General features: G+C 49.5%; 1 protein-coding gene across 1 annotated transcript; it reads left to right on the forward strand.

The window, feature by feature from the left end:
• The first annotated feature begins 513 nt into the window (after positions 1 to 513).
• Positions 514 to 11,961, forward strand: Rhod (ras homolog family member D). Its single transcript, XM_041661648.1, has 5 exons — positions 514 to 675; positions 7,953 to 8,040; positions 8,629 to 8,738; positions 10,794 to 10,928; positions 11,373 to 11,961. The coding sequence occupies exons 1-5, from the start codon at positions 544 to 546 to the stop codon at positions 11,538 to 11,540; spliced, it is 633 nt and encodes a 210-aa protein (XP_041517582.1). The 5' UTR covers positions 514 to 543; the 3' UTR covers positions 11,541 to 11,961.
• Positions 11,962 to 26,988: the final 15,027 nt, after the last annotated feature.

The raw sequence follows: 26,988 nt of genomic DNA on the forward strand, positions 1-26,988 counted from the left end.
TGGTCTGGATTGTTAGGCCCCCAAGCACAGAAACTTAGATTCGTTCATTTCATTCACTCATAAAAGACCACCTCCCTCCCAGGCAGATGGGCCAGCCCAGGTGCGTCTTCCCTCCCTGTCCCCAACCCCTCTTCAACTGCCTGTCTAGTTATTTTTTCCCCCAGGAGCCCCGGGTGCCCTCTGGAGGCATAGGTTTCCGCCCACCTCTGTGGCCTCAGTGACTGCGCCCCACAGTAGGTGCTCCAAAGGTGTTTCATGAGTGGCCAGCTAGGACGCCAGGAGACCGTACCCCGGGAGCGCTCCACGCCTGGCCGGCTATCGCGCCCCCATCCTGGTCAGAGCCTCTCACCTGAGCTGAGTGTCCCCCGCCCCCCGGGCCGCCTCCTGCCAGGGCCGCCCCGCTCCCACTTCCTCCCGCCGCCCCGCCCCTTCCACATTCCTGTCCCGCCGGGCCAGCCCCGCGCCCGCCGCAGCTAGCCCGCCGCGCACCACCGGCTGCTCCGCGCACGGCTGCCCGCCCGCCCGCCCGCCCGCCCGCTCGGGATGAAGGCGGCCCAGGCCGCCGGGGAGGAGGCGCCGCTAAGCGGGCGCTCGGTCAAAGTGGTCCTGGTGGGCGACGGGGGCTGCGGGAAGACGTCGCTGATGATGGTCTACGCCGCCGGGAACTTCCCAGAGGTGAGTGCCCTCACCCTTGGCCTTGCGCTGTCCCCTCGCTGGGACAATGTGCGGGTCTGCCAAGAGCTGCCTCAAAGTACCCAGCTCCAGTATCCTGAGTGTGTGTGGGGTGAGGAGGAGAAAGAGGGAGATGTCCCAAGAGAGCCTGGGGTCGAAGGCAGAGTTTCAGATTTAGCCTGTAGGGGCGAAGTGAGACTAATGGCACTTAGGGGGAGGGGTGTCACAGGGACTGAATTAGGCCACCTGGGGAAATAGCAAATCCTAGGAGAGCAATGTCACAACTTGGCTAAGAGAGAGTGAGGACTTTGGAGCCAGACTGGCTGCAGTCAAACCAAGCCTTTGCCTCTTACAGCTGTGTGCCTTTAGGCAAGTTCCTTACCCTCTCTGTGCCTGCTTCCTTAACTGCACGATAGGACTGGCAGTCCCTACCTGAGTTCAGACGAGTGAGTGGATAGAGGTGAGGAGCTCAGATCCCAGTCTGCATGCAAGGACTCAGGAAAGTTGATAAATGATGTCCCTTGGGAGACATAGCTCTTCTCCAACCCTGGCCACTGTGGTGCAGATCCTGCGTTTCCCTGTAGAGAGGAAGATAGGAAACCTAGACCTTTCTCTGAAGAGCCTTGTTCGCTCGCTGACTTGCTTTGACTCGAAGCCTCAGTTTCTCAGAGCAGCGTCATGGGAGGGAAGGGAGTTGGGAAGGTGAGGCAGAAGGCTGATGGACAGCTCAGCGCGGTACCGGGGTAAGGCTTGGCTCTCTGGACTTGCCACTGTGACTCCTGCAGTGGCTCACTGGCTGTCCAGTGACCAGGACAGTGGCTGAGCCCACGTTCTGTGCCTCCATGAGTCTGCCTCCAGGAGCACGTCCGTTTCCCTTCCTGTCCCTGTGTCCTTCCAGCCTCTGGGACTGCAGAGCTGGGCAGTCTAATGCCGGAGTCCGAGAAGCTGCCCTGGCAAAGGTGCCAGCGGGGCTTGCTAGGCACTCTGCACCAGTGAGCTGGTGGTTTTTATGTTTTGGGCCCTTAGTGGTTTCTGTTTTATTCTTGAGACAGGATGCCACTGTGTAGGCCTTGAGGCCTCCCGTCTCTTGCCCTGAGGGTTGCTGGGATTACTTGTATGTGCCACCATACCCAGCTCAGAGCCTTTGGTTTTGTGGATTGCAAAGCTGACATCACCTCCTTTGACCAATTACACAAGTTTTTTTTAAGCTGAGGAGATAGTTTCCAGGTCTCTAGGTGCTGCCCGTGGAAACCTGGCCGTTGTGACAGCCGGGGGATCAGAGGAGGGCACCTAAAGAGAGAGGCCTCAGCATCATTGTCCTGGCTCAGACACTCCAGATGGACGCTGACTGCAGAGATCATGCTAATTTCATATGGAAACACCTTAAAGCCCATGAACTATGTATGTTTTACAGGACACATTGGAGTGACAAAAGAACAGAGTAGGCGTGTATGTGTGTGTGTATGTGTGTGTGTGTGTGTATGTGTGTGTGTGCGTGTGTGTGTATACCATTTGTCCTTATTCTCCCTCATCTGGGAGGTCCCTGACCTGAGAGAGGGCCCCTTTAGTTCATTAGTTTTAGTAAGTTATCAAGTTAGTTTTGTTTAGTTTTTGAGACAGTCTCCACATGTAGCCCAGGTTCAACTCAAATCAATGATCCTCCTGCCTCTGCTGTCATAGTGCTGGGATTACAGGTGTGTAATACCACTTACGTGGAATCCCAGCATTATATATTGTTTTTTATTTTGTTTTGTTTTTCTGAGACAGGGTTTCTCTGTGTGTGTAACCCCGGCCATCCTGGAACTCTATCTGTAGACCAGGCTGGCCTTGAACTCAGAGATTCACCTGCCTTTGCCTCCTGAATGCTGGTTTGTTTCTTGAGATGAGGTCTCAAGTAGTCCAGGCTATTCCTCCTAATCTTGCCTCCATCTCCCAAGTGCTGTGATTATGGGTAGTGCCTTTCGAAGGGACCACGGTGGTAGCTCTGATATGGAGCTCAGGTGGCCCTGCCCTGAGCACCCCAGGGCACTCCGTGACCTCTGAAGCCATCACTGCAGTCTCTTAGCCCAGCTTCAGCCGCTTCTGCCTCAGGCAGCCTAAAAGCCAGGGCGCCAGCAGCCTGGAGGCTTAGGGTCCATCTTTCAGGCTTTCCGCTTGCAGCAAAGGGCAGAGAAGAGAACACGCTGGAAATGTGAAGCGGCCTCTGTGACCCTCTCTGGCTGGAGCCCAAGTTCAAGGCAGAAGGGGCACAATAGAGCTTATGGGGCAGGGAGAGGCATCAATCTCCAGAAAGCCTCAGTTGGCACCGAGAAAGCAAACATTCCTAGTAGCCAGGAGGTGGGAGAAAACACCCCGTCTGCAGAACTAGCCAAGTTGGAAGTCCTTCTCACTCTGCTCCAGTCTCTATAGGTGTCCACCTGGGGAACCCTGTTCTCGTTCTGTGATAGTCACCTGTTGTGAACCCCAGGAGGGCAAGCCCGGGGCTGAGTCACCTCTGTCCTGGGTCAGCCTGGGCCAGGCCTTGGGTCTCTGGCTGAGCAAAACTGAACAGATAAGATTAGGCACTTCTGCCTGGGGTGGGGGGGAGGGTGGTCAAAGAACACCACTGAAGGTATAGATAAAGTAACATTCCCAAGTAAGGGGTGGGGCGGTGACACTTCTCAGTGGCGAAGATGACACAGCCCTTTTCAGCTCGTGTCTGGTCTGTCTGACCTCAGGAGCAAGAATTGGTGACCTCAGAAGAGGAAGGTGGCTGACTGGTGTAGTCCATGAAGACCAACAGCCCCTACTCTCTGCTTCTGCCTAGCCCACCTAGTGCATGACCCTAGGCAAGTCACTTTCCTCAGAACCTCTTGAGGACTACGGAGGTTGTCTGTCTGAGTCTCAGAAAAGAGCCTTAGGGAGTAGTGGGCTGGGGCCATCTTCACACTTTGTGAAGCACTGGCCTGTGGGGCCATCCTGACGCTCAGATCAGGAGAGCCCTCAGCTGGTATGTGGGTGACCACATTGTGGTCTCAGATGCAGAGGTCAGTGGTGCCACAGTGACAGGTTCTTGCTCTAGGGCAGAGGCCAGAGGCAGCAGTTGGGGACGGGTACTGCCAACCAGGTGAGCAGTGACCATCCGTGCTTCATCAGGCCTTTCCTTTGCATCCCAAGGTGGCACTGTTTCTCCTAACCAGTGATGGTGCAGACCCAAGGCCACACAGCTGGTGGTTGTCAGAGCTGGGTCCTAAACCAAGCTCATCTGATCTTAAAGTCAGTGCTGTCCTCACTCTCTTTCCCTCCTACAGGAAAAATGCTGAAAGGAAGAGGGCCCTAAGCCTGCAAACAGAGATGGGAAGGCAGCTTGGGCTCTTGTCTGTCCCTGTCCACTTCTATTGCTATAGGAAGTGGCAGACTGTCCATGCTGACTTCGCCGATTGCTCTCTACTGCATGGCCTCCCAGGTGCCCTAGAGAACATACTGACCCATCACTGTGACTGCCCCTCCCAGCTGACCAGGGCCTGACTCAGAGGACTGGCAGGCAATCTGGCCATAAGAAAGACAGGCATGAAGTCCTACTGAGTCATAGGCAGGTAAAGACCCTGCCCAACATGGGAAAGGAAGAGACTAGGGATTTCCACACTGTGACCCTACCAGCCAGCCCTGGCCAAGTGATAGAAGCCTAAGGGGTCCTTATAGGAAGTTAAACCTGGAACGGTGGCTCATGCCTGTCACCCTAGCACTCAGAGGCCGAGGGTAGAAAAACTGCAGTAAGTTCCAGGCCATTTTGGGCTACACAGTGAGAACCTGTCTGAGGGGAGGGAGGAGGAGATGGCTCACCAACCCTGACAACCTGAGTTCCATTCTCAGCACCCACATAATAGGAGATCACAGATTCCTGTCCCCTGACCTCTCATGGGTACCCTGGCATGTGTGCCCCTCCCCTGATAAATAAATGTAATTAAAATCAAGCAAAGAGCTCAGTTGGTAGTGTGCCCACCTGGCATACATGAAGTCCTGGATTCAATCCCCACCATCACATAAACCAGGTGTGGTGCCTGCCTGTGTATGTTTGCCGCATTCAGGAGGTGAAAACAAGAGGATTATAAGTTCAAGGTGTTCCTAGGCTATGTGAGACCCTGGTTCAAATAATAAAGCAGTAACAAGACCAGGAGGTCCAGGGCTACTCATAGCCAAAGGTTCCAGACATAGCAGTTTGGCATACTCCATTGGCTCAGGCCCCTAGTTTTCATCTAGCTATCAGATCTATCAGGTCCACTTTTCAACCATTGTAGAGAGGGTGCACTTCAAATCTGGGACAAGGCAAGTAGGTGTGGGGCTTTGGGAGGGGCAGGAAAGAGAGGGGAGCCCCAGTGCCTTCTGCAGGGAACAAGCCTGGGTTGGGGTAGGGGACTGTCTTAGTCAGGGTTTCTATGGCTGCAACAAAACACCATGGCCAAAAAACAAGTCAAGGAGGAAAGGGTTTAGCTTACACTTCCATATCACTGCTCATCATTAAAGGAAGTCAGGATAGAAACTTAATCAGGGAAGGAACCCAGAGACAGAAGCCATGGGGAGGCAGGAGCCATGGGGAGGCAGGAGCCATGGGAAGGCAGGAGCCATGGGGAGGCAAGCATAGTGGTGCACACACGCCATGGGAAGCAAGTCAGTAAGCAGCACCCCTCCCCTTCCCTTGTTTTTTCCAGACAAGATTTCTCTATGTAGCCCTGGCTGTAGAGACCAGGCTGACCTCGAACTCACAGAGATCTGCTTGCCTCTGTCTCTGAGAGCTGGGATTAAAGATGTGCGCCACCACCCAGAGACAGGAGGATCACACTGAGTTTGAGACCAGCCTGAACTAGAGTGAGACCTTGTCTCCGAAAGCACGGGGCTGGAGATATGACTCAGAGGGTACAGGTTCCAACCATCGAGCCTAATGACCCAAGATTAATCCCTAGGTCCTCCACATGGTGAGAGGACAGGATCAACCTTTGTGGATCGTCCTCTGACGTCTATTCTAGGACATGTGTACACACATTAAGTGTCAAAAAGACAGAAGAAACAAAGCTGCAAAACAGCCGGGTATGGTACTGCATACCTGCAACACCATCAGTTGGGAAGTAGACACGGGGAGAGTTCAAGGTCATCTCAGGTACACAGTGAGCCTAGGGTACCCTAAAGACCACAGAAGACCCTACCTCAAAAAACAAAACCCCCACAAAACCCCAATACTCCCTACAAATACACCCCAAGAGTTATGCTGAGCACAGCAGTGCACACCTGTAATCCCATCGGGCTAGCCTCAACTACAAAGTTAGACTCTGTCCTAGAAAAATAATAACAGGACTAGAGATGGCTCAGGGGTTAAGAGTCCATGTTGCTCTTGCAGGACAGTGGTGGAGTATCTCCTTGATCCCAGCACTTGGGAGGCAGAGGCAGGCAAACTCTGAGTTCAAAGCCAGCCTGGTCTATCGAATGAGTTCAAGGATAGCCAAGGCTACACAGTGAGACCCTGTGTGTGTGTGGGGTGGGGGGGTGGAGAGAAAGGAAAGGAAATAAATGCCTGATGGCTGGATCTTATGGAGGAGCTTCTCAACTGAGGCTCCCTCTCCTCAGATAACTCTAGTTTGTATGTCAAGTGACATAAGACTAGCCAGCACAGACACTGTGCCCTGGATAACCCGTTCAAGAGAGGACACGTCAGGGGGGATCAGGAAAGGCAAGCTGAGACAGGGAGTGTGTGAGAGGACTCTGTTAGGATTCTGAGAATTGAGAAGGAGCTCACATGATGATATATGTCTCCAACTCTGGCATTCAGGAGGAAAACCAGAGGCTCATTAGATTCTAAGTGAAACTGGGCTACACAGCAAGACCCCATCTCATAAAGAACCAAAACGAGGGCGGGGTAGGGGGGAGGCAGGCGTCATGGTACTCACCTTTAATCCCTGTGAGTTCAAGGCCAACCTGATCTACATGGCAAGTTCCAGGCCTGTAGTTAGGGTCATACAATGGGACCATGTCTGGAAAGCTCAAAAAGGGGGCTAGAGAGATGGCTCAGGACTTGATGCTCTTGCTGAAGACTCCAAACCACATGGCTCACATCTGTCAGTAACTCTAGTCCCAGGGGACCTTTTGCTTTCTTCTGACCTCATGGGCATGTGGCACACATGTGCACATTCATTCATGTAGGCAACACACACACATAAGACCTTTTTTAAAATAAAGAAGGAACCGGTCATGTTAATTCCAGAACTTGAGAGGCAGAGGCAGGTGGATTTACACAGTGAGTTCCAGGGATAGGTAGAGAGCCCGTCTCAAAATGAATGAATGAATGAATAAAAATTGTAAAAGGAGCCTCCCTAGCCACTGTTCTTTTGCTGTGAAGAGACACCATGGCCAAGGTAACTCTTACCAAAGCAAACATTTAACTGGGGGCTTGCTTGCAGTGCCAGAGGTTTAGTGCATTATCTGCATGGCAGGGAGCACAGGCATCATGCTGGAGAAGTAGCTGAGAGTTCTACATCAGGACCCGCAGGCAGGAGGAAGAGAGACAAACCTGGGGGTGCTTGCTTGTAATCCTCAGCCTCAAGAGGCTGAGGCAAGAGGATTACCATGAGTTCGGGGTAGTCTAAGCTAAGAAGACCCCAAGTCAAGGGGTGGCAGGATGTTGCATACCTATGATCCTGAAACAGGGGCTGTGAGCAGAAGAATCAGAAGTTCAAAACCAGCCTGGGTTTTATGAGAGCCTATCAAAGTAGACCCCAAATAACTGAGAGACTGAGCTCTGCAAGCCAGACCGAGTCTTCTTTAGTTAGTCTAGGCTCCTTGGTGCCCAGAACTAGGCTTGGACAAAGTGCTAATGTTTGCTGGATGAACATATGGGTGCACAAGGGAAGAAGCAGGTATAGGTTAATATCTTCCCAGAAAGAGGTGCACACACACACGCGAGAGCTCAGAAGTGGGCACGGGACAAAGGTAATATCAGTAACCAGCATGTACGGGGTCTGGCTGTGCAGCAGACTGAGCCGAGCACTCTGCCTGGACATTTCACTGACTCCTTGTGGCAATAGTCTACCCCTACCACAGGGGCATCATTTTCCCGTTTATAATCAAGGAAAACAAGGCCAGGGAAGATGGGGACCTTCCTGGCACCCGGCTCTAAACCTTCCCCGAAGGCTGGTCACTGTGACACTGGGAACCTTCTCAGAAACAAGCACAATGAGGGGTTACACATTCGCGGGGGTCTGCTTTGCTCCAAATCCCTCAAAAGCTTCCTAACTGTCCTCTTTCTTCTACAGAGCTACAGCCCCACAGTGTTTGAGCGCTATAATGTCACTCTGCAAATGCAGGGTAAACCTGTGCACCTCCAAATCTGGGACACAGCAGGTAGGTGGGGGGCTCTAGGGGGGCAGGAAAGAGAAGGGGAGCCCCAGTGAATAGGCACTGGCATTAGGAGGGGCCCCCAGAACCTGAACCCTCCACCTGTAGGTGCCCACTTCTCCAACCCAAGGCAGCTTCAAGAGATAGGCTGGTCCTGGCTCCCAAGCTTTGTACCCTGAATTTAGCTTCTCTCAGACCCCCTCCTACTCCTGGCCTTGCCCATACATGGGTTGGTTAACTAAAGTCAAGGAGACCCAGCAGCCCCCTGATAGCCCACCTGCTAAGACCTCTCTGTTGGGGTCACATCTGTCCCCGCCCTCACTGCACACGCAAGGGCAAAGTGGATTCCTAAGCCTGGCCTCTACCTCAGGCTCTCTCCTTGAACAGGATCTTCCAGTGATGGCTTCTCCAGGCCAAGGCTGCCACATCTCACAGGCAAGCCAAGTAAGAGCCACCACCAGGGGACATCCACATGATGCGCAAAACTTGACTCCACCCACTAAAATCCCTGGTCTGCTAAGTTCCCTCCCTGATGTTGGGGAGGTGTTGAGAGCAGGCAGGAGGACTAGAGAGTGACTCCTCTCCTTTGCCTAGGGCAAGATGACTATGACCGCCTCCGACCCTTGTTCTACCCCGATGCCAATGTCTTGCTCCTCTGCTTCGATGTGACCAGTCCAAACAGCTTTGACAATGTCTCCAACAGGGTAGGTGATGGGGTGAGGGATGTGTCACTTCAACACCCAGGCCACTGCCCATCACCCTTTGCTCTGTCAGCTGTCAAAGCTTGGCAGGCCTGGGGCTAGACAGATGGCTCAGTGGTGAAGAGGGCATACTGAGCTGGGCAGTGGTGGCGCACGCCTTTAATCCCAGCAGTAGGGAGGCAGAGGCAGGCGGATCTCTGAGTGTGAGGCCAGCCTGGTCTATATAGTGAGTTCCAGACTATTTGGGAACACACAGTGAGATTCTGTCTCAAAAGCAAACAAACAAAAAGCTGGGCAGTGGTGGCACATGCCTTTAATCCCAGCACTCAAGAGGCAGAGACCGGTGAATCTCTGTGAGTTCCAGGCCAGCCTGGTCTACAGAGTGAGTTCTAGAACAGCCAGAGTTACACAGAGAAACCCTGTTCCAGAGGATCTAATGCCCTCTTCTGGCCTCCACAGGTGCAGCATGCATATGTTATTCAGACAAAGCATCCACACACACATAAAGAACAAGAAATTTTCAAGTGCCAGACATGGTGGCTCATGTCCTTAATCTCAGCACCCAGGAAACAGAGACAGGCGAATCTCTAGGAGTTTGAGGCCAGCCTTGTCTACATAGTGAGTTCTTGTAGTTTATAGTGAAACCCTGTCTAAAAACAAAAATAAACAAAAAAGGCTTGGCAGGCCCTTAATGAGTCTGCTGGGTTTGATACATCCATAGATAATGTGAGGTTCAGAACAGGGCAGCATCTTGCCTGGGGTCACATAGAAATGTGGTAGCAGGGCCGGTCCTCTGGCTCACTCTAGTGGCTCCTTGCCTGCCCTCAGTGCAGCCTAGACGCTGGGTCTTTTCCTTCTGACTCTGCTGACAATGCTGGGCGACTCAGGCTGCCTCCCTAGCCTGGGCCTGCTGGAGGTCACGTGAACTATAAAGTCCAGTTCTAGCAGCTGTCGGCACTCCACTCCATGTCCGCTGCTGATAGTCAGCAGCCTCTCATGATGCCCAGGATCAAGAGGGATTCTCACGGCTCCCCTCAAGGGTCAAAGAGGCAGTATGTTTTCCTCTGCCCAGCCATGGCACAGCCCCTCAGCCACTGCTTGCCAAGACCTCCACAGAAGCAATACATTGGGCAGTGACAGCATTAGCAAAGGCAGCAACAACATTTATTAAGAACTTGCATGCCTTTAATCCCAGCACTTGGGAGGCACAGGCAAGTGGATCTCTGTGAGTTCAAGGCCAGCCTGGTTTCAGACAGCCAGGACTGTTTCACAGAGAAACCCTGTCTCAGAAAAAAAGAAAGAGAGAGAGAGAGAGAGACTGGCCATGTAATGGGCACTGTTCATTTACCTTCATGGCAACCATACAGAGTCAAGATACTTTCATTCCTTCACTTTCTATTAAAGTGACAAGTCTAGGGCTGAGCACATCTCTGGACCGACCTTGTTATGGGCATGAGGACAGGGAAGAACAGTGGTGCCTATGGTACGGTGCCACAGTGGGTAGACTCCAGGGTTTGCTGATGGGTGGAGGGACGCTGGATCAGAGCAAGCGGAAAACTGAGTCCCTACTTCCCAAGGATGAGGAGCAGCCTGGGATAGGGAGGAGTCACAGGCCTATGGTAACTGGAATCTGTGGGTCCCCTGCGGGGAGTATGGAGCTGGCCAGTTAGGTAGGGTGTACTGAGGAGGTCACCCAGGGAGCCAGAGCAGCTAGGGGAGAAGAGGAGGGCAGAAGGGCAGGTCCTGGGTCTAGTGTAGACTGCTCTAAAGGAGCTGATCCTGGTTTTTTTTTGTTTTTTTTTTTTTATGTATACAATATTCTGTCTGTGTGTATGTCTGCAGGCCAGAAGAGGGCACCAGACCTCATTACAGATGGTTGTGAGCCACCATGTGGTTGCCGGGAATTGAACTCAGGACCTTTGGAAGAGCAGGCAATGCTCTTAACCACTGAGCCATCTCTCCAGCCCCCCTGATCCTGGTTTTGAGGCCACCGGTAGCCCCTTCCCTAGGACAGGGTGGTGGATGGAGAGTGGCTCACTTGTAACTCTCCCCCCGCAGTGGTACCCAGAGGTGACGCACTTCTGTAAGGGAGTGCCCATCATCGTCGTGGGCTGCAAGACAGATCTGCGCAAGGACAAGGTGCTAGTGAACAAGCTGCGGAAGAATGGGTTGGAGCCCGTGACCTACCACAGGGTAGGAAGCTAGCCCTTGGGCCAGAGGACTTGGGGGAGGGAACTCAAGATACTGCTCCACTGTGACAGGTGTGTAGCACTCTCGGGGGTCTTGGGGGAAGTCAGGAACTGCTGGCACTTGGAAGCAGAAAGCAGGACACTTTCTAGAAGCTTCTGTCAGGAAAAGGATGAATAGAATATATATATATATATATATATATATATATATATATATATATATATATATATATATATATATATATCTCACAAATGGGGCCCCTGGGGTCCATGTTATTAACCTTCCCTGCAACACACAGGTTATTGTCCACTGTGGGTGTCCTAGAAAAGCCCCACTTCCCACTGTTGTCCTCCAGACTCCCAGATGGCCAGAAGGGCTGCAAGGAGACCAAATGTGAGTTTCACCCTGTACCCGCAACTGGTAGTAGCTCCTATTTTTCCCTGGCAGGGCCACGATATGGCAAGGTCTGTGGGGGCAGTGACCTACCTTGAGTGTTCAGCTCGGCTCCATGACAACGTGGAAGCCGTCTTCCAGGAAGCGGTTAATGTGGCACTCAGCAGTCCGAGTCGTAACTTCTGGCGGCGGATTACCCAGAGATTTTGCCTCATCTCCTGACTAGTTTGGAACCCACTTTGCCTCCCACGTCCCTCAGCTGGAGAAAGACTCGGGAGCTGACCTGCTCTGTTGACTGGGCTGGACCTAGTCCCCAGGCTGAGCCGGTAGAACCATACCTCCACAGATGGGCTCCACAGAGGCCTGGCTCTCGGACCTAAGAATCCTGAACTGCGAAAGAAGGTTCCCAGACCCTTAGCTCTGGAACCATTAATAGACTCCCTATGCCCAACCCTGGGTTTGCATGCTGAGTAGGGTCTGTGGAGTCTGGTCTGGCGCCACCTTGTGGCTATTCTGAGCTGTACCTACAGGACCTAGGGGTTCTTGGGACCATCCGGCCAGGGCCAACACCCTACCCTGCCCCTTCCCTGGTCATTTTATTCATCCCATTGATAAGTGTAACAATTAAAATGATATCACTTGTTATTTGTGTCCTGATTCTTGCTTCAGAGTATCTTTACCTATACTATACTAGGTAGGGAAAAGCCCACCTACCTAGATCCTAGGGTGGGACTGCTAGGAATCCCAGCCTGACTTTATCACACCTTGGGAAAATTCTAGGCCAAAACCTCATCTGTAAAATGACCAATCAGAAGTGACCTCAAGCAGCAGGGCCGTGGTGGCGCAGGCCTTTAATCCCTGCCTCGGAAAAAAGAGAGAGAGAGAATCTCAAGGACTAACACATGCAGACAGAGAGAATCTGGAGGACTAACACATGCAGAGAGCTTAGCAGCTAACTGGCTCTGAAGATGCACAATCTTATTAGCTAGTATATTAGGCTTTTTTTTTAAATACTTATTTATTTATTATGTATACAATATTCTGTCTGTGTGTATGTCTGCAAGCCAGAAGAGGAAACCAGACCTCATTACAGATGGTTGTGAGCCACCATGTGGTTGCTGGAATTGAACTCAGGACCTTTGGAAGAGCAGGCAATGCTCTTAACCACTGAGCCATCTCTCCAGCCCTAGGCTTTTCCAGAAAAACAAAGACATACACTTCCTTTAAAGAATTTGCTCACAGCTGGGCAGTGATGGCACACATCTTTATTCCCTGGGAGGCAGAGGCAGGAGGATCTCTGAGTTTGAAACCAGCCTGGTCTACAGAGTGAGCTCCAGGACAGCCAGGGCTACACAGAGAAACCCTTTTGGGGTTTGCTCACTGTGGTGTGGAGAAACACCGTGGTGTTTTACAGGTATCAACCATGTAAGTCTAAATTCAATCTGCAGAACCCGTATAAAAAAGCCAAATTCGGGGCTGGTGAAATGGCTCAGCAGATAAAGGTACTTGCCACCGAGACTGACCTGAGCTCCTTGGGACCCTGTGATAGAAGGGGAGAACTGACTCCTGCAAGCTGTCCTCCCACTGCCACACGCAAGCCTTGGTGTAAGCCCACCCAAACACACACAGTAAAATTGAAACGTTTTGTAAAACTTTTTAGAGCTGGGTGATGGTGGCGCACACCTTCAATCCCAGCATTTAGGAGGCAGAGGCAGGAGGATCTCTGAGAATTCAAGAACAGCCTGTTCTACAGAGCAAGTTCTAGGACAGCTAGGGCTGTTACACAGAGAAACCCTGCTTCAAAAAAGGCTAGAAGCTGGAGAGATGGCTCAAGAGCACTGGCTTAAAAATAAACAAGAAACAAACGAATAAATGAGCAAGCAAGCAAGCAAAAAGTACTGGCTTCTCTTCCAAAGGACCTAGGTTTGGTTTCCAGCATCACAACCACCTGTAATTCCAGTTCCAGGGAACTCAATGCTGTCTTCTGGCTTCTGTAGGCACCAGGCACAAATGAGTAGGCAAAATATAAACAAACATAAAATATAAAATCAAGCTGGGCAGTGGTGGCTCACCCCTTTAATCCCAGCACTTGGGAGGCAGAGGCAGGTAGATCTCTGAGTTCAAGACTAGCCTGGTGTACAAAGCGAGTTACATGACAGCCAAGGCTACACAGGGAAACCCTAAATCCATAATAATAATATAAATAATAAAAAAATGTAAGTTGCATATGTGAGTGTGCATGCCAGCACTCTTATGTCAAGGTGGGAGGCATACACAGGAAAGTCCCGAATCCCTCAGAAGTTCAAAGCTCACGAGCAGGGGTATATAGGGAAGCCCAGAAACAAGGGAGACTGCCTCCCATAAACGGCTACATGTGTACTGTAGATCATGTGTGCACATATGCACTTACACACACATAGTATACTTTAGGGAGCCTGCTCATGCTGGTGTGACTGTGGGGTCTGGGCTGGCAAGGCTGATGCTTGCCAGGCAAATGAGTCAGGGTTGACATCCAGAGTCTGGATTTGCAGGGCTGTGGGCTGGAAGCTGAGGCAGGGTTTCTGGATTGCTGACTCAAGGCAGAATTTGTCAGGAAATCACAAAGCCCACACATCCTGAGCGCCACCTGCTTTATTCAAAGACTACCAATTTATACTTATTTTCTCATGTATTTATTTGCGGGGGCTGGGGAGTGCACCATGCCACACCTGTGGAAGTGAAAAGGTAACCCTCGAAGGTCGGTTCTCTCATGACATGGGTCCCTGAGATCAACTCAGGTTGTCAGGCTCGGTAGCAGGTGCCTTCTGCTGAGCCATCTCACTGGCTCCCAAAGTCTACCAATTTTAATATGATCACATCTATTCTTTCTTTCTAAGATAATTGGGTTTTATTTAATTTTCTTTTTAAATTAAAATTTGTTTTTTGCTACTGAGGGGCTCAGCTCCCAGCAGGCTCTCAGCAGGTCAGAGGGACAGGGTTTCTCTGTGAAGCTCTGACTGTTCTGGAACCCACTTTGTAGACTGCCCTGCTTTGAATTTTAATTATTTTACTATATGTGTGAGTGTTTTTCCTGTATGGTATGTTTGTGTGCCATGTGCATGCCTGATACCCACAGAAGGCAGCAGACTGCAGAGCTGAAGTTCCAGAGGTGATGAGCTGCACCCCCGTGGGAGCTGGGAAGCAAACCGCAGTCCTCAGGGAGAAGCCAGTGCTCTTAACCCGAAGCCATCTCTCCAATCCCCCGTCTTTTTTTTTGTTTTTATTTTTTATTCTGTATATGCTAATTGAGATAACTGTTAGCATTGTGTGGAAGTATTGTGTATATGGGCACACATATTGCCATGGCAAAAGTGTGGAGGTCAGAGGTCAGTTTGGTGGAAATGATTCTCTTTTGCTTTTATGTATGTTCTGGAGAGCAGTGTCGGGTGATCGCACTGTAAAGCAAGAGCCCTTCTATTACAACTAAATTTTGTCAGGCGTGATGGCATATGCTCGTGGTCACAGTGACTTGGGAGGCTGAAATGCCATGAAAGGAGGAGCTGTATCCATAGCCCACAGTGGGCTTTGGAGGAGGATTCTGTGTGTGGTGCTCAGAACTGGACTTTTGTCTTCACACATGTGAGGCATCGCTCTACCATTGAGCTATAGTCTCAGCCCTGAAGACTGAGCTGAAAACCCAAAGTGGAGCCGGGCAGTGGCACACACCTTTAATTCCAGCATTCGGAAGGCAGAGGCAGGCGAACCTCTGTGAGTTCAAACCAGCCTGGTCTACAGAACTAGTTCCAGGACAGTCAGGGCTGTTACACAGAGAAACCCTGTCTCAAAACAAACAAACAAGAAAACAAAACCCAAAGTGGAGCCTGTTACCCCAGTGGACTTTTCCACATGAGCCCAAGACTACTCACCCGCTGTGGCTCAGCCCTGCCACCCGAGCTGGGGTCTTTTGAGTGGAGCTGCTGAACTGGACGGGGGTGGCTTGTTCTTACTGAGTATCATATGTATCAACCCAAGGTTCAGGTTCACAACATAATGTGATGTTCCAGGTCTGTTCCAGCTCGGGGCTCAGCAAGGTTAAGAAATACGTGCTTGGATTTAGTTGATGGGGGTTACTGAAAGCTTTGACTTTATTCAAATTACAACAGAAGAAACTCTGATTTCAGCCAGAGCACCTGGACAGAAAACAGACTGGTGTTGCTCTGGCTACTGTTTCACCGTTGGTTCAGAGAAGGACTTCAAGCATGAGAATCACTCATTCAAACCAAACACGTCAACAGGTCAGAGAAGTGGACAGTAAGGGGCTCAAACCTCATCCCAGCTGGACTCCAGGTCCCCGTCAGCCCTTGCAGGCATCTCAGTGCTGTTTGGAGAGCATTTTCTTGCAGAATCAGTTGTAAAAAACAAAATTGAATTCATATTTACTTAAGGCCTTAGCATGTGCCAGACACATACAGTCATTTTCTATGATATACCCCATATAAAGTTCCTGGGTAGATAAGAGAGAACCCATACTGCACCTAGCTCACAGATGAGGGACGGAGCTGGGCCAGGATTAAGCTCAGGATTGTCTAGTATACTTGCATCAGCCCTGCCAGCTCCATCCCTGGGCCCTGGCCCTCAACAGTCTGCCCTGAACCCCAACCCTGAGCCCTCTCTATACTAATGTGTCTAGACCCCAAGGAGCTCACGGTTTAGGAGAAAAATCCCAGAACTGCCCTTTGTCGACGGGCCTCCTCCCTCCTGCTGCTCGCCGCTGTCACCACGGCAGCTCCGAAGGCTGTTGGAAAGAGCAGGTGATTGGGTCCAGATCTAGCCAGTTTGGAAAGTCTGGGACAGGAGCAAAACAGGAAATAGGAACCTAGAAAATAGCACGCCTGAGTTCTAAATTCAACTCTCAAGCCAGGCCATGGTGGCACAAACCTTTAATTCCAGCACGCCACTGGGGTGACAAAGGCAAGCAAATCTCTGTGAGTTCAAAGACAGCCTGGTCTACAAGGAGAGTTCCAGAGCCAGGCGATGGTGGTGTACACCGTTAATCCCAGCACTTAGGGAGCCAGAGACAGGCAGATCTCTGTGAGTTCAAGGCTAGCCTGGTCTCAGATTTCTGAGAACTGGAGTTACAGACAGTTGTGAGCTGCCTTGTGGGTGCTGAGAACCTCTGGAAGAGCAGCCAATGCTCTTTTTTTTTTTTTTTTGGTGGGGGGGAGGATGAGACAGCGTTTCTCTGTAGCTTTGGAGTCTGTCCTGGAACTCGCTCTGAAGACCAGGCTGGCCTCGAACTCACAGAGATCCACCTGTCTCTGCCTCCCAAGTGCTAGATTTAAGACATGTGCCACCACCAACCACTGCTTTTAATTGCTGAGCCACCTCTCCAGCTACTTGAACTTCTTATCCTCCTGTTTCTATAGCCAAATACTGGGACTGCAAATGTCCACTATCATCTGCTTTATGCTTTGCTGGCTTTTAGTACTCCAGATAAGCACTCCACCAGTAACTACAACCCCCAACTCTTGAGCTTTTGGGGATTTTTGTTTTGTTTTCTGACAGTGTCTCCTGTGTCCTGGGCTGATTCCAAATCACTTAAGTAGTTTAGAATGACCTTGAACTTCTGGCCCTCCTTATTCTACTTGAAAGTGATGGGAAGGGGCTGGAGAGATGGCTCAGTGGTTAAGAGCACTGGCTGTTCTTCCAAAGGTCTTGAGTTCAATTCCCAGCAACCACATGGTGGCTCACAACCATCTATAATGGGATCTGGTGCCCTCTTCAGGCCTGCAGGCATACATGCAAGCAGAACACTGTATACATAGTAGATAAATAAATCTTTAAAAAAATTAAAAAGAAAGAAAGTGTTGGGAAAACATGGGTGCATCACCTACCCAGTTTTTGTTGCTCCCCCCCCCCATAATTTATTTATTTTTATGTGTATTGATGTTTTGCCTGAGTGTATGTCTGTTCAAGGGTACCTGATCCCTCGAGTTACAGACAGTTGTGAGCTGCTATGTGGTTGCTGGGAGTTGAACTCAGGACCTCTGGAAGAGCAACCAGTGCTCTTAACCTCTGAGCCATCTCTTCAGTCTCTGTTGGTTGGTTTTTAAGATATAAAAAAGTTCATTATTATTTCTATGTGTGTGGGTGTTTTGCATGCATGTATGACTGTGTACCATGTGCATGCCTGATGCTCACAGCAGCCAGAAGAGGGCACTGAATCCCTGAAACCGGAGTTACAGGTAATTATGAGTTGTCCTATGGACCCTAGGAATCAAACCTGGGCCCTCTGGAAGAGCACTCAGTGTTCCTAAGTGCAGCCCATGCCCAGCTGGGCCATCGCTAATGCCTCCTAGGACAATGGTGAGAGTAAAGGAATGCGGTGGAGCCACATTCCTCCAGCCCTCGCCTCCCATGACCTGGGGCATGCCAAGCCCAGACCCTCCAGATTCTAACCAGCCTCATCTTCCTCAAAAAGGCAAAGCTACCAGAAGCACAAAATCCAGACAGAAAACCACAATGCAGAAAGTCGTTCACAGCCTCCCCATCCAGAGAAGAACCAAAGACCCTGGATCCGGCTCCAGCCCACTTCCTTCTGGCCTTGTCCCACAAGCACCTGACCACACCCACTCCAGTTGCACACACAGGGCCACACCCACAGGGCACTGGCCTCTAAGCCTTTGACCAGGCTACCCCCACATCCTCCTTGTCATGGAGTACCAAGGTAGTGTGGTCCTAAGTTCCCTCAATCACCAAATCTTTAGGGTCCAGTTCAGACACCATCTTCTCCAAGAAATCATCGCCCTGCCTCTTAATCCCTCCTCTCTGAGCACACATTCACAGGCCAAAACTTGATCTGATCTCTGCAAACCCCTTTGCAAAAGGATTCTGGGCCTTTCTTCCCATCCTGGATTCTCTAAAATGACAGCTCTGGCAGTGGGACAAGGCGTGAGTGTCTGGCAGGGTGGAGGAAGATGCCAGGAGACAAGTCAGGCAACTGCAACCAGCCAGACACAAGGAACAAGTCACCACAAGTCAAAGCTTGGTGGCTTCTGGGAAGCCATGTATGACAGTGGACTGTGAGAAGGGTGGGGATAGTGAGAGTGTGGCCTCTCCCTGAGGTGAGAAACACCAAAATAAAATACCCCATGACCTCAGTGTCGGGACATGGCTCCATCGGGTCTGCATTCTAGGTCTCCAGCCACACACAGGCATCCCGTGTGTGAAAGCAGAGCTCAGAAGGGGTGTCCTGCAGAATCATGGGAGCCCTGCTTGCCCCCCAACAGTCCTCCTCTCCCCCCACCTCCTGCTAGCACTTCAGTTAGTTCCCTACAACCAGCGGGGAAGTGGGGCCTGGCAGAGGGACACAACCTGGGAAGACACACAACACAGTCCCTCAGTCCAGCCTTGGGTCGTCTGCTGATCTCCTCCAGGACAGACCACTCCCTGGCATTCTCCGGGGCAGAGGGTGGAGCCAACACTGAGTCATAAAGCTCTCTGCGCAGGCTGGGAGTTGTAACTGCGGATCATGCCACCCTCCTTGCTCTCTGGCCTTTTAAGTCCCAGGATGAGCACTCGCAGCCCCAGGAAGGCATTCTGGAGCCCAGGGCCAGGGAGCCAGGCCAGAGACCTAAAACACCAACCTATTACACACCTCTAAGCAGGGAGTGTGGGGTGCGGGTGTTGCCCTCCCCCCAGGCAGATGCTCCTGAGGAATAGATTAGACAGGTGAAAGAAAGGGATTTTCCTAGCTTCAAATCCTGGCTCTGGAGCAAAGCATGGTGACAGAGGGCTATCATCTTATAGAATCTTAGTACCTGAGAGCCAGGGGCAGGAGCACAGCTGCAAGTTCAAATCCCGCCTAGTCTGCTTATCTATGTAGCAAACTGGAGGCTAACTGGAGCTACATAGTGACACCCGGTCTCAAAGGAAAAGGAAGGACCAGAAAGATGGTAAAGACAGTAGCCACTAAGGCTGAATCCCAGAATCCCAGATTTCCAGAACCCACACGGAGGAATAGACTCAAGTTGTCCTCTGATCGATATGTGTGCATTTTTAAAAAGCCTGGATGTACAGCTGACCAGCTGTGTAATCTTGTGTTATCTTGTGTTTTTGTTGTTGTTGGGGCTTTTCTGTGTTTTTAAAGATGTATTTATTTACTTATGTATGTACCCATGTGTTGGGGGTGTGTGCCTGAGGCCAGAAGAGGACGTTAGGGTTTCTCTATCACTCCCCATCTCTTCCATTCAGGAAACACCTCTCCCTAAATCTGGGACTTGCATTTTTTCTCAGCTAGGTGGGAAGTCAGCAAGTCCTCTGTCCCCTCCTGGAACTGGGGTCACAGGTGTGTGAGAGACATTGCCCAGAAAACGCTTTTACCGGCAGACTCATCTCTCTGGCCCCTCTATTTTTTAGAGATACAGTCTCACTATGATGTGTAGCTCAGGCTGGTCCTGAATGGAAAAACTCCTCCTGCTCCAGCCTCCTAGGCACCAGGATTACAGATGTTTGCAGCCATGCTGCACCCTAGGTCTTGATGTGCAGCTACTCGGGTTCTCTCAGTTTCCTTATGTATATCTCTTAATTATCAGTTCCCTTATTTCTATTTATTTATTTATTTATTTATTTATTATGTATACAATGTTCTGTCTGTGTGTATGCCTGCAGGCCAGAAGAGGTCACCAGACCTCATTACAGATGGTTGTGAGCCACCATGTGGTTGCTGGGAATTGAACTCAGGACCTTTGGAAGAGCAGGCAATGCTCTTAACCTCCAAGCCATCTCTCCAGCCCCCTTATTTCTAATTGTAGGCTAGAACAGTACCTTTTAGCAGGATTAAGGAGACAGTAGCCCTGGCTGTTCTAGAACTCACTCTTGTAGACCAGGCGGGCCTCAAACTCAGAGATCCACCTGTCTCTACCTCCTGAGTGCTGGGATTAAAGGTGTGTACTACCACCACCAGCTTCTTTTTTTGGGGTGGGGGTGGTTTGAGACAGGGTTTCTCTGTGTAGCTTTGGAGCCTATCCTGGAACTCGCTCTGTAGACCAGGCTAGCCTTGAACTCACATACATCTGCCTGCTTCTGCCTCCCAAGTGCTGGGATTAAAGGTGTGCGCCACGACTGCCTGGTGGATTTTTTTTTTTTCTTTTAAGGTTAGTTGAATTAAGAGTTAATACAGCATGACTACATATACCTATAATGCCCAGCACTTGGTAGGCTGAGTCAGGAGAATCTGGAGTTCTATATCAGTCTGACTCACAGAGGCACCCCATCTCAAAAAAAGTCAATGTGGGACTGGGTAGTGGCCAGCAGTTCAGAACACTGGTTGCTCTTCCAAAGAACCCAGGATCAATTCCAGCATCCACTGGAGACTCACAGCCATCTGTAACTCTAGTTCCAGAGTATCAAACACCCTCTTCTGGACTTAGGGAGCACGAGACATACATGAGGTGCACAGACTTGAATGCAGGCAAATCACCCATACACATTAAAAATATCTAAATTAGCTGGGTGGCACTTGGGAGGCAGAGGCAGGCGGATCTCTGTGAGTTTGAGACCAGCCTGGTCTACAAGAGCTAGTTCCAGGACAGGCACCAAAAACTATAGAGAAACCCTGTCTCGAAAAACAAAACAAAACAAAAAAATTAGCTGGGTTGTGGTGGTGCACGCTTTTAATCCCAGCACTTGGGAGGCAGAGGCTGGCAGACCTATGTGAGTTTGAGGTCAGCTTGGTCTACAGAGTGAGTTCCAGAACAGGCTCCAAAGCTACACAGAGAAACCCTGTCTCAGAAAACCAAAACCAAAACAAAACAAAACAAAAGAATCTAAGTTTATGCTAATGTTCACTTATTCACTTGGAATATATTGCTAACTAGTTATGAAATATAAAAATAAATGTATAAATGTAATTATTTATTGTGCAAAGCTGCTGCTGACTCTGTAAACCAGAAATCATAGCATGCAAATATATAAATATGTTCAGGGCTGGTTCCCTCATCTCAACTTAGGAGAGCAGGCACTCCGACCCTCCTGGAGCCTCCGGGAAGAGAGGACATGAGAACACAAGCCTTCCTTCCAGCTGTCGGCACTGATGGGCACTGAACATTGACCGTGGCAGGGCTGTCAGTACAGACAGCAGCATGCGTTCCCTTGTCCTCCAAGTCCTGTCCTCAGTCCTGCAGGAGAGCTTTGTGGACAAGATCAAAACGGGCAGGGGATTGGCCTGTGACATGACGGTTGCTTTGTAGTCCACAGCACAGCTGCCGAATAAAATACCTCTTCCCTTGTATCTGCAACAGGGCAAGAAGAGTGACTTTAGTTCTGTCTGGCTGGGTAACCTTGGAGATATTTTGCCTTCCTGCCTAAATTGGTACCCACAGTTCTTTCCAGATGAGGAAACCAAGGTTCAGGGAGACCCAGAACACTATCAAAGACAGTTTTGGGCCAGTCAGAGCTGGGAGCTTGGGCTCTGGACAGGGAGGGAGTCTCAGCTCCTTCGAGCTGAACCTGGACCAGTAGGGGGCAGCAGGGCCCAGGAAGAGCGGCGTTTCCTGGTTACAGGAAGTCAGGTATACAGGTGTGACTTTTCTCAACGGTTCCTTTCATAGCACACTGTTCCCCCTGGTTGTCACCATAGGGGTAAGGCTTACCACACCAACTCTCTATTAGACGACTACCAAGGTCCAGGGTGGTCCTGTGAGTTGACTATTTGGCCAGTCTAGAATGACCTAAATAGAACATTACGCTGTCCTAAATCTACAGTGCCTCTGCATTTAAACTTGCCTTTAGCTACTACAGACAGAGCCCAGGTAACACAGACTAGTCTGATTTTGTCAATGCAAACTGGGGGAGCAGTGACTGAGGGCTACCAGTCCTACCCACTCCCAACCTACCCCAGTTTATTGGGCAGGGAACGTAGCTCAGCTGGTAAAATGCTTACCTGCTATGAATTAAAGTCCTTGATTCAAGTCCCAGCACCACATAAACCTATATGAGATGCTGGAAAAAAAAAATCCCCTGGGCTGGGCCATGACTGTTCTTCCTATACGCCCACCAGTGGTGGCAAAGAACACGTGCCGGAAAGGATGCTTCTCATCTGGCCCCACCACAGTCGGCTGCTTCAGAAGCCTCCAGTTCTCCAGCACTGTTCATTCACCAGCCTATGTCCTGCCTGCTAGAGTCAGAACAGAAGGGCTTGACAGAGGACCGTTGTCACTGTCACATCCCCAAGGTCATCTCTTATAAAGTCCCCCCCCCCCCCCCCGCAGGGTCCAGGAGTTTGAACCTGTGCTCAAATCTCAGGAGGTTTTATCAGGATCACAGCAGAGCCCTTATTACCCTGTTACCAGCTCCTGACTCTGTGAAACACCATTGTGAGCCCCACCTGGACCATCCCAGACATTGATAAAATATCCTGGAGACGACAGAAGATTCACAGACAGCTTGGTCCGTCATTCCTTCCCTTTTGGAGACAGACAGGCTTTGAATATAGCCAGAGGACGACTTTGATTACCTGTGTATTCTACTACACCCGGTTAGACCTGATTTCTGTCTGCTGAAACTTGCCACATTGGATGTTTGAAGCCTATTAGTTTTTTTGTTTGTTGGTTGGTAGGTGTGTTTGTTGGTTGGTTTTTCAAGACAGGGTTTCTCTATGTAACTCTGGCTGTCTGAGTGTAGACTAGACCTCGAACTCAGATCAGGCCTGTCTCTGCCTCTCCAGTGCTGGGATTGAAGGTCTGTGCCACCACTGTCAAGCCTTGAAGCCTATTTGGGACAGAATTTACAGGGCTAGCCTTTTAGTGCTCTATCAGCCAATAGCCTGATGGGCACTTGACCATCTGTGGTGGGCAGAGCAGGGGCGTGTAGGCAAGGGAAAGAAAGTGAGTTTCAAATCAGCCTAGGTTACAGTGGCACCCTGTCACAGAAGGGGAGGGGAGAATTAACAACTGTGTAAATAACTTGACTCATTTAATCAAAGCACTTGACCTGTGTTAGAATCTTCTTTCCTTGCCAGGCTGCAGTGGTGCATGCCTTTAATCCCAGCACTCAGGAGGCAGAGGCAGGTGGGTCTCTGAGTTCAAGGACAGTCTGGTCTACAGAGCTAGTTCCAAGACAACTTCACCACAAAAAAAAAAAAAAAGAAAGGAAGGAAGGAAGGAAGGGAACAAAGAAAAGAAAAAAATCACCCTCCCCAATCCCAGGAGTCTTGTCCAGCTATAAAAAGAACTTCAGACAAATCCAGCCCTCTTCAGAACTGTCAAGGTCATCCAAACCAAGTCAGCCAGGAGTATCCTGTGTGCTTGTGTATGTGTGTTTCCCTTGGGTTTTGTTTTTGTTTTTCGAGGCAGAGTTTCTCTGTAGCCTTGGTTCCTGTCCTAGAACCAGCTCTTGTAGACCAGGCTGGCTTCGAACCCAGAGATCTGCCTGCCTCTGCCTCCCGAGTGCTGGAATTAGAGGCATGCACCACCACCACCAGCTGATGTGTGTACTTTTAAGTGAAGTACTTGGGAGGTGCAGTGTTCAAGGACAGCACGGGCTACCACCGACAAACTCGGGGAAAGAAACAACAAACCCCAAGTCTGAGAAACTGTGACAAACAAAAAGCCCCCCCCCAAAAAAACTAAACAAAACTAAACAAACAAGCAAAACATGCAGACAAGAGTGAATTGGTACCATAACTCAATGATAGGACAGAGGAAAACATTAGGCTCAAAAATAAGGAAAAGCCAGGTTTGGTGGCTTGTACCTACCGTCTCATCGTTCAGGAGGCTGAAGCTAGATGATGCCAAGATCAAGGGCATCACTAAAATAACATTTCCACATCAGTTGGGGCCCATCATCCAGGACTGCTGAAACTAATTGAAGCCAGTCCTTTGCCATCTTTCTAACAGATGTGGAATGCAAGTCATAAGTTACTACTGCTTGCTTAATTTCTTTTAGATCATTCATTCCTATAGGTATCCACCTACCTTCTTTGGATCCTTTGGGGCCTTTAGAACTTGATGCTTTTTTAGAGTTGATTACAGGGTAGGAAGCTAAAACCCTAGGTAAATTATCTCTGACAGGTATTGGCAATGTTAAATCCTGTCCTTGTGCCTTCTTTCCCTGTTTATCAGCTCTAATAATTTCCTCAAATGTTTCCAATCTTTTTACTACTGTCTTTTGTAAAGCCTTAATCTCCTGGCCTGTATATATTTCTAGTGATTTCATTGAGGCACCTAGCCTCTGGTCTTCATTCTGCACATGTAATTCCAAGGTCTGAAATTTTTCCTTGAAAGAGAACATCTCATCCTTGGACATTATTTGGATAGTGTGTAGATTGCCTTCCTGGAGAGATATTCTATCTGCTAACCTATCATAACTTTTTAAACAGATTTTGATTGTCAAATTCAACAGTATGAATTCTTTCAGATAATTTCTCCGTACCCTTTGATATGGTTTGAATTTTGTCATATTAAAGTTACCCTTTTCAATAGTATTAATTTTTCAGGTAACTTTTGATTTTCGATGGTATCAATCCCGTCAGCTAGCTGTTCATTATTAGTCTGTAAAGATGGTATCATTTCTAAAAGTGCCTCATTCTTGGCTCTGTTATCAAACCATTTTCTTAAGGATATAATATGAAGAAAAAAACTGAGTCCCAATATCCAATAAATGGATATATATAACCATATAAGCCTTGCAGAAGACAATCCATAGTATCAGCAAAAAGGTTACTAAAATTCTCAAGGTAATGGTGTCTGCCATCATATAACTTTCAAGTTTAATGATTTATTAATACTTACCTGTGTTATGAGGTCTGGTAAATTGTTTTAGATGTATAAATCTTTATTGTTTAACAGGTGTCATGATTGCAGAGTCGTGATCGGTGACGGCACAACCAGTGGCGCCAGAAACAGTCCAGCTCTGCTTTGGTTTTTCACCTTGGTGCTGGTTAAATACTGACAGACATGCTTTGCTTGACAGATTAAAAGTAATTAAATCAATTCTGTATATGGAGCAAGGAGCCAGAACTCAGGAGCAGGGAGCACAAACTGGAAGCTGTGCAAGTCACCGCCGGGCAGCAGGGAATGTGGCAGTGTGAGGGGGACTGTGCATGAGCTTGGGAAATTTCCAAGTCCCCACGTGCACTTAGCTCCACTGTGGTGGGGGGTTAAAAAAAACCAAAACACTTAGTAGGTGAAAGCAAGCCAAGCGGGTGGGGGTGGAAGACCTTCTGGGCTGTGGACCCCTTGGGCCTTTTAGGATGGTCTACCCAGTAGGTGTGGAGTTCAGATCCACGTGGGGTGCCAGATGAAGACAGATGCTAAAAGGAAATTCCACACTAGCTCAGATTCGAGTTTAATAAAGGGTTATTTATTTAGGGGGAGACTCACAGTTCACAACCCTCTGCACAAATGGGGAACAGGAACCAAATCCAGCAGCCATGAGAGAGAGGGTATGCATGCTTTACATCAGTATTTATAGATAAGAGGGCATGCCCAAGTGGGCAGGTAACTTAAAGGCTGCTGGCTGTGGGATTTCCTACCGCAGGCATGAGAAACAGATTGTGTAGAAAGTCTACGTACAGGCTGGGCCAGAAGGAGACATAAATTCCTCTTCATCCACTGCTATGACCTAGGGAATTCTGCTTTGAACTCAGCTCCCCTTCCTGTTTGGGGTTCCTCTAGACCACCTGGACCTGCCCAAGTCTTCATGAACCTCTGACATGAGCAGAAGAGCCAGTAAGGCAGCTTCCTGGGATCCTTACACTGAGTTTCAAACCTCCCCATGCTTTTCCCCTCAGCAGGGGCCACAGACTATGGACAGAAAGAGAGAAGCTACCAAATGTGATGACATGGCTGTAGAATATAGAATTGCCAGAGCTGGGGAAATGGCTTAGCAGTTAAGTATTTACTACTGTTGCAGAGGTCTGAACTTGATTCCCAGCACCCACACAATGGCTCACAATTTCCTGTAACTAGAGTTCTAGGAGATCTGAAGCTTTTTTCTCACCTTGGGATAACTATAGAAACATGGTTCATACACACTCAGGCATACACAAGTGTGTGTGTGTGTGTGTGTGTGTGTGAGAGAGAGAGAGAGAGAGAGAGAGAGAGGGAGAGGGAGAGGGAGGAGGGATATTCTTCTGTATATGTGCTGTTCTTATTGGTTAATAATAAAGTTGCTTTGGCCTATGGCAGGGCAAAATATAGCCAGGCTGGAAGAGATATATAGAGAGCGTAGGTGGAGTCAAAGAGATGCCATGTAGCTGCCAAAGGAGAGAGATGCCTAAAAACTTCCTGGTAAGACACAGTCTCGTGGTAATACATGGATTAATAGCAATGGGTTAATTTAAGATGTAAGAGTTAGTTAATAAGAAGCCTGATGTACAGGCCAAACAGTCTTGTAATTAATGTATTTTCTGTGCAATTATTCCAGTCTATGTGGCCAGGAATGAACAAGTAGCCTCCATTTACAAAATGGAAATCATACATTTGGGGCTAACCTGTGTGGCCAGCCACTCACTTTGGTCCGGGTGCTTGTATGCCCACTCAGGGTTAGGAGGAAAGTAGCTGTTCAACACCCCCACCTGGGAAGGTAGTTGGATCAGGTCTCTTAAGTATGCACAGGCAGGAAAACATGGTGGATTCCTGCTGCCACACATGGAGACATTTCCAGTCCATGTAGCATGCTGCATGGCAGA

This window comes from Microtus oregoni, unplaced genomic scaffold, assembly GCF_018167655.1.
Source record: "Microtus oregoni isolate MIOR12 unplaced genomic scaffold, Mior012 000012F_ref0000307, whole genome shotgun sequence".
Classification (NCBI taxonomy): Eukaryota; Metazoa; Chordata; class Mammalia; order Rodentia; family Cricetidae; genus Microtus; species Microtus oregoni.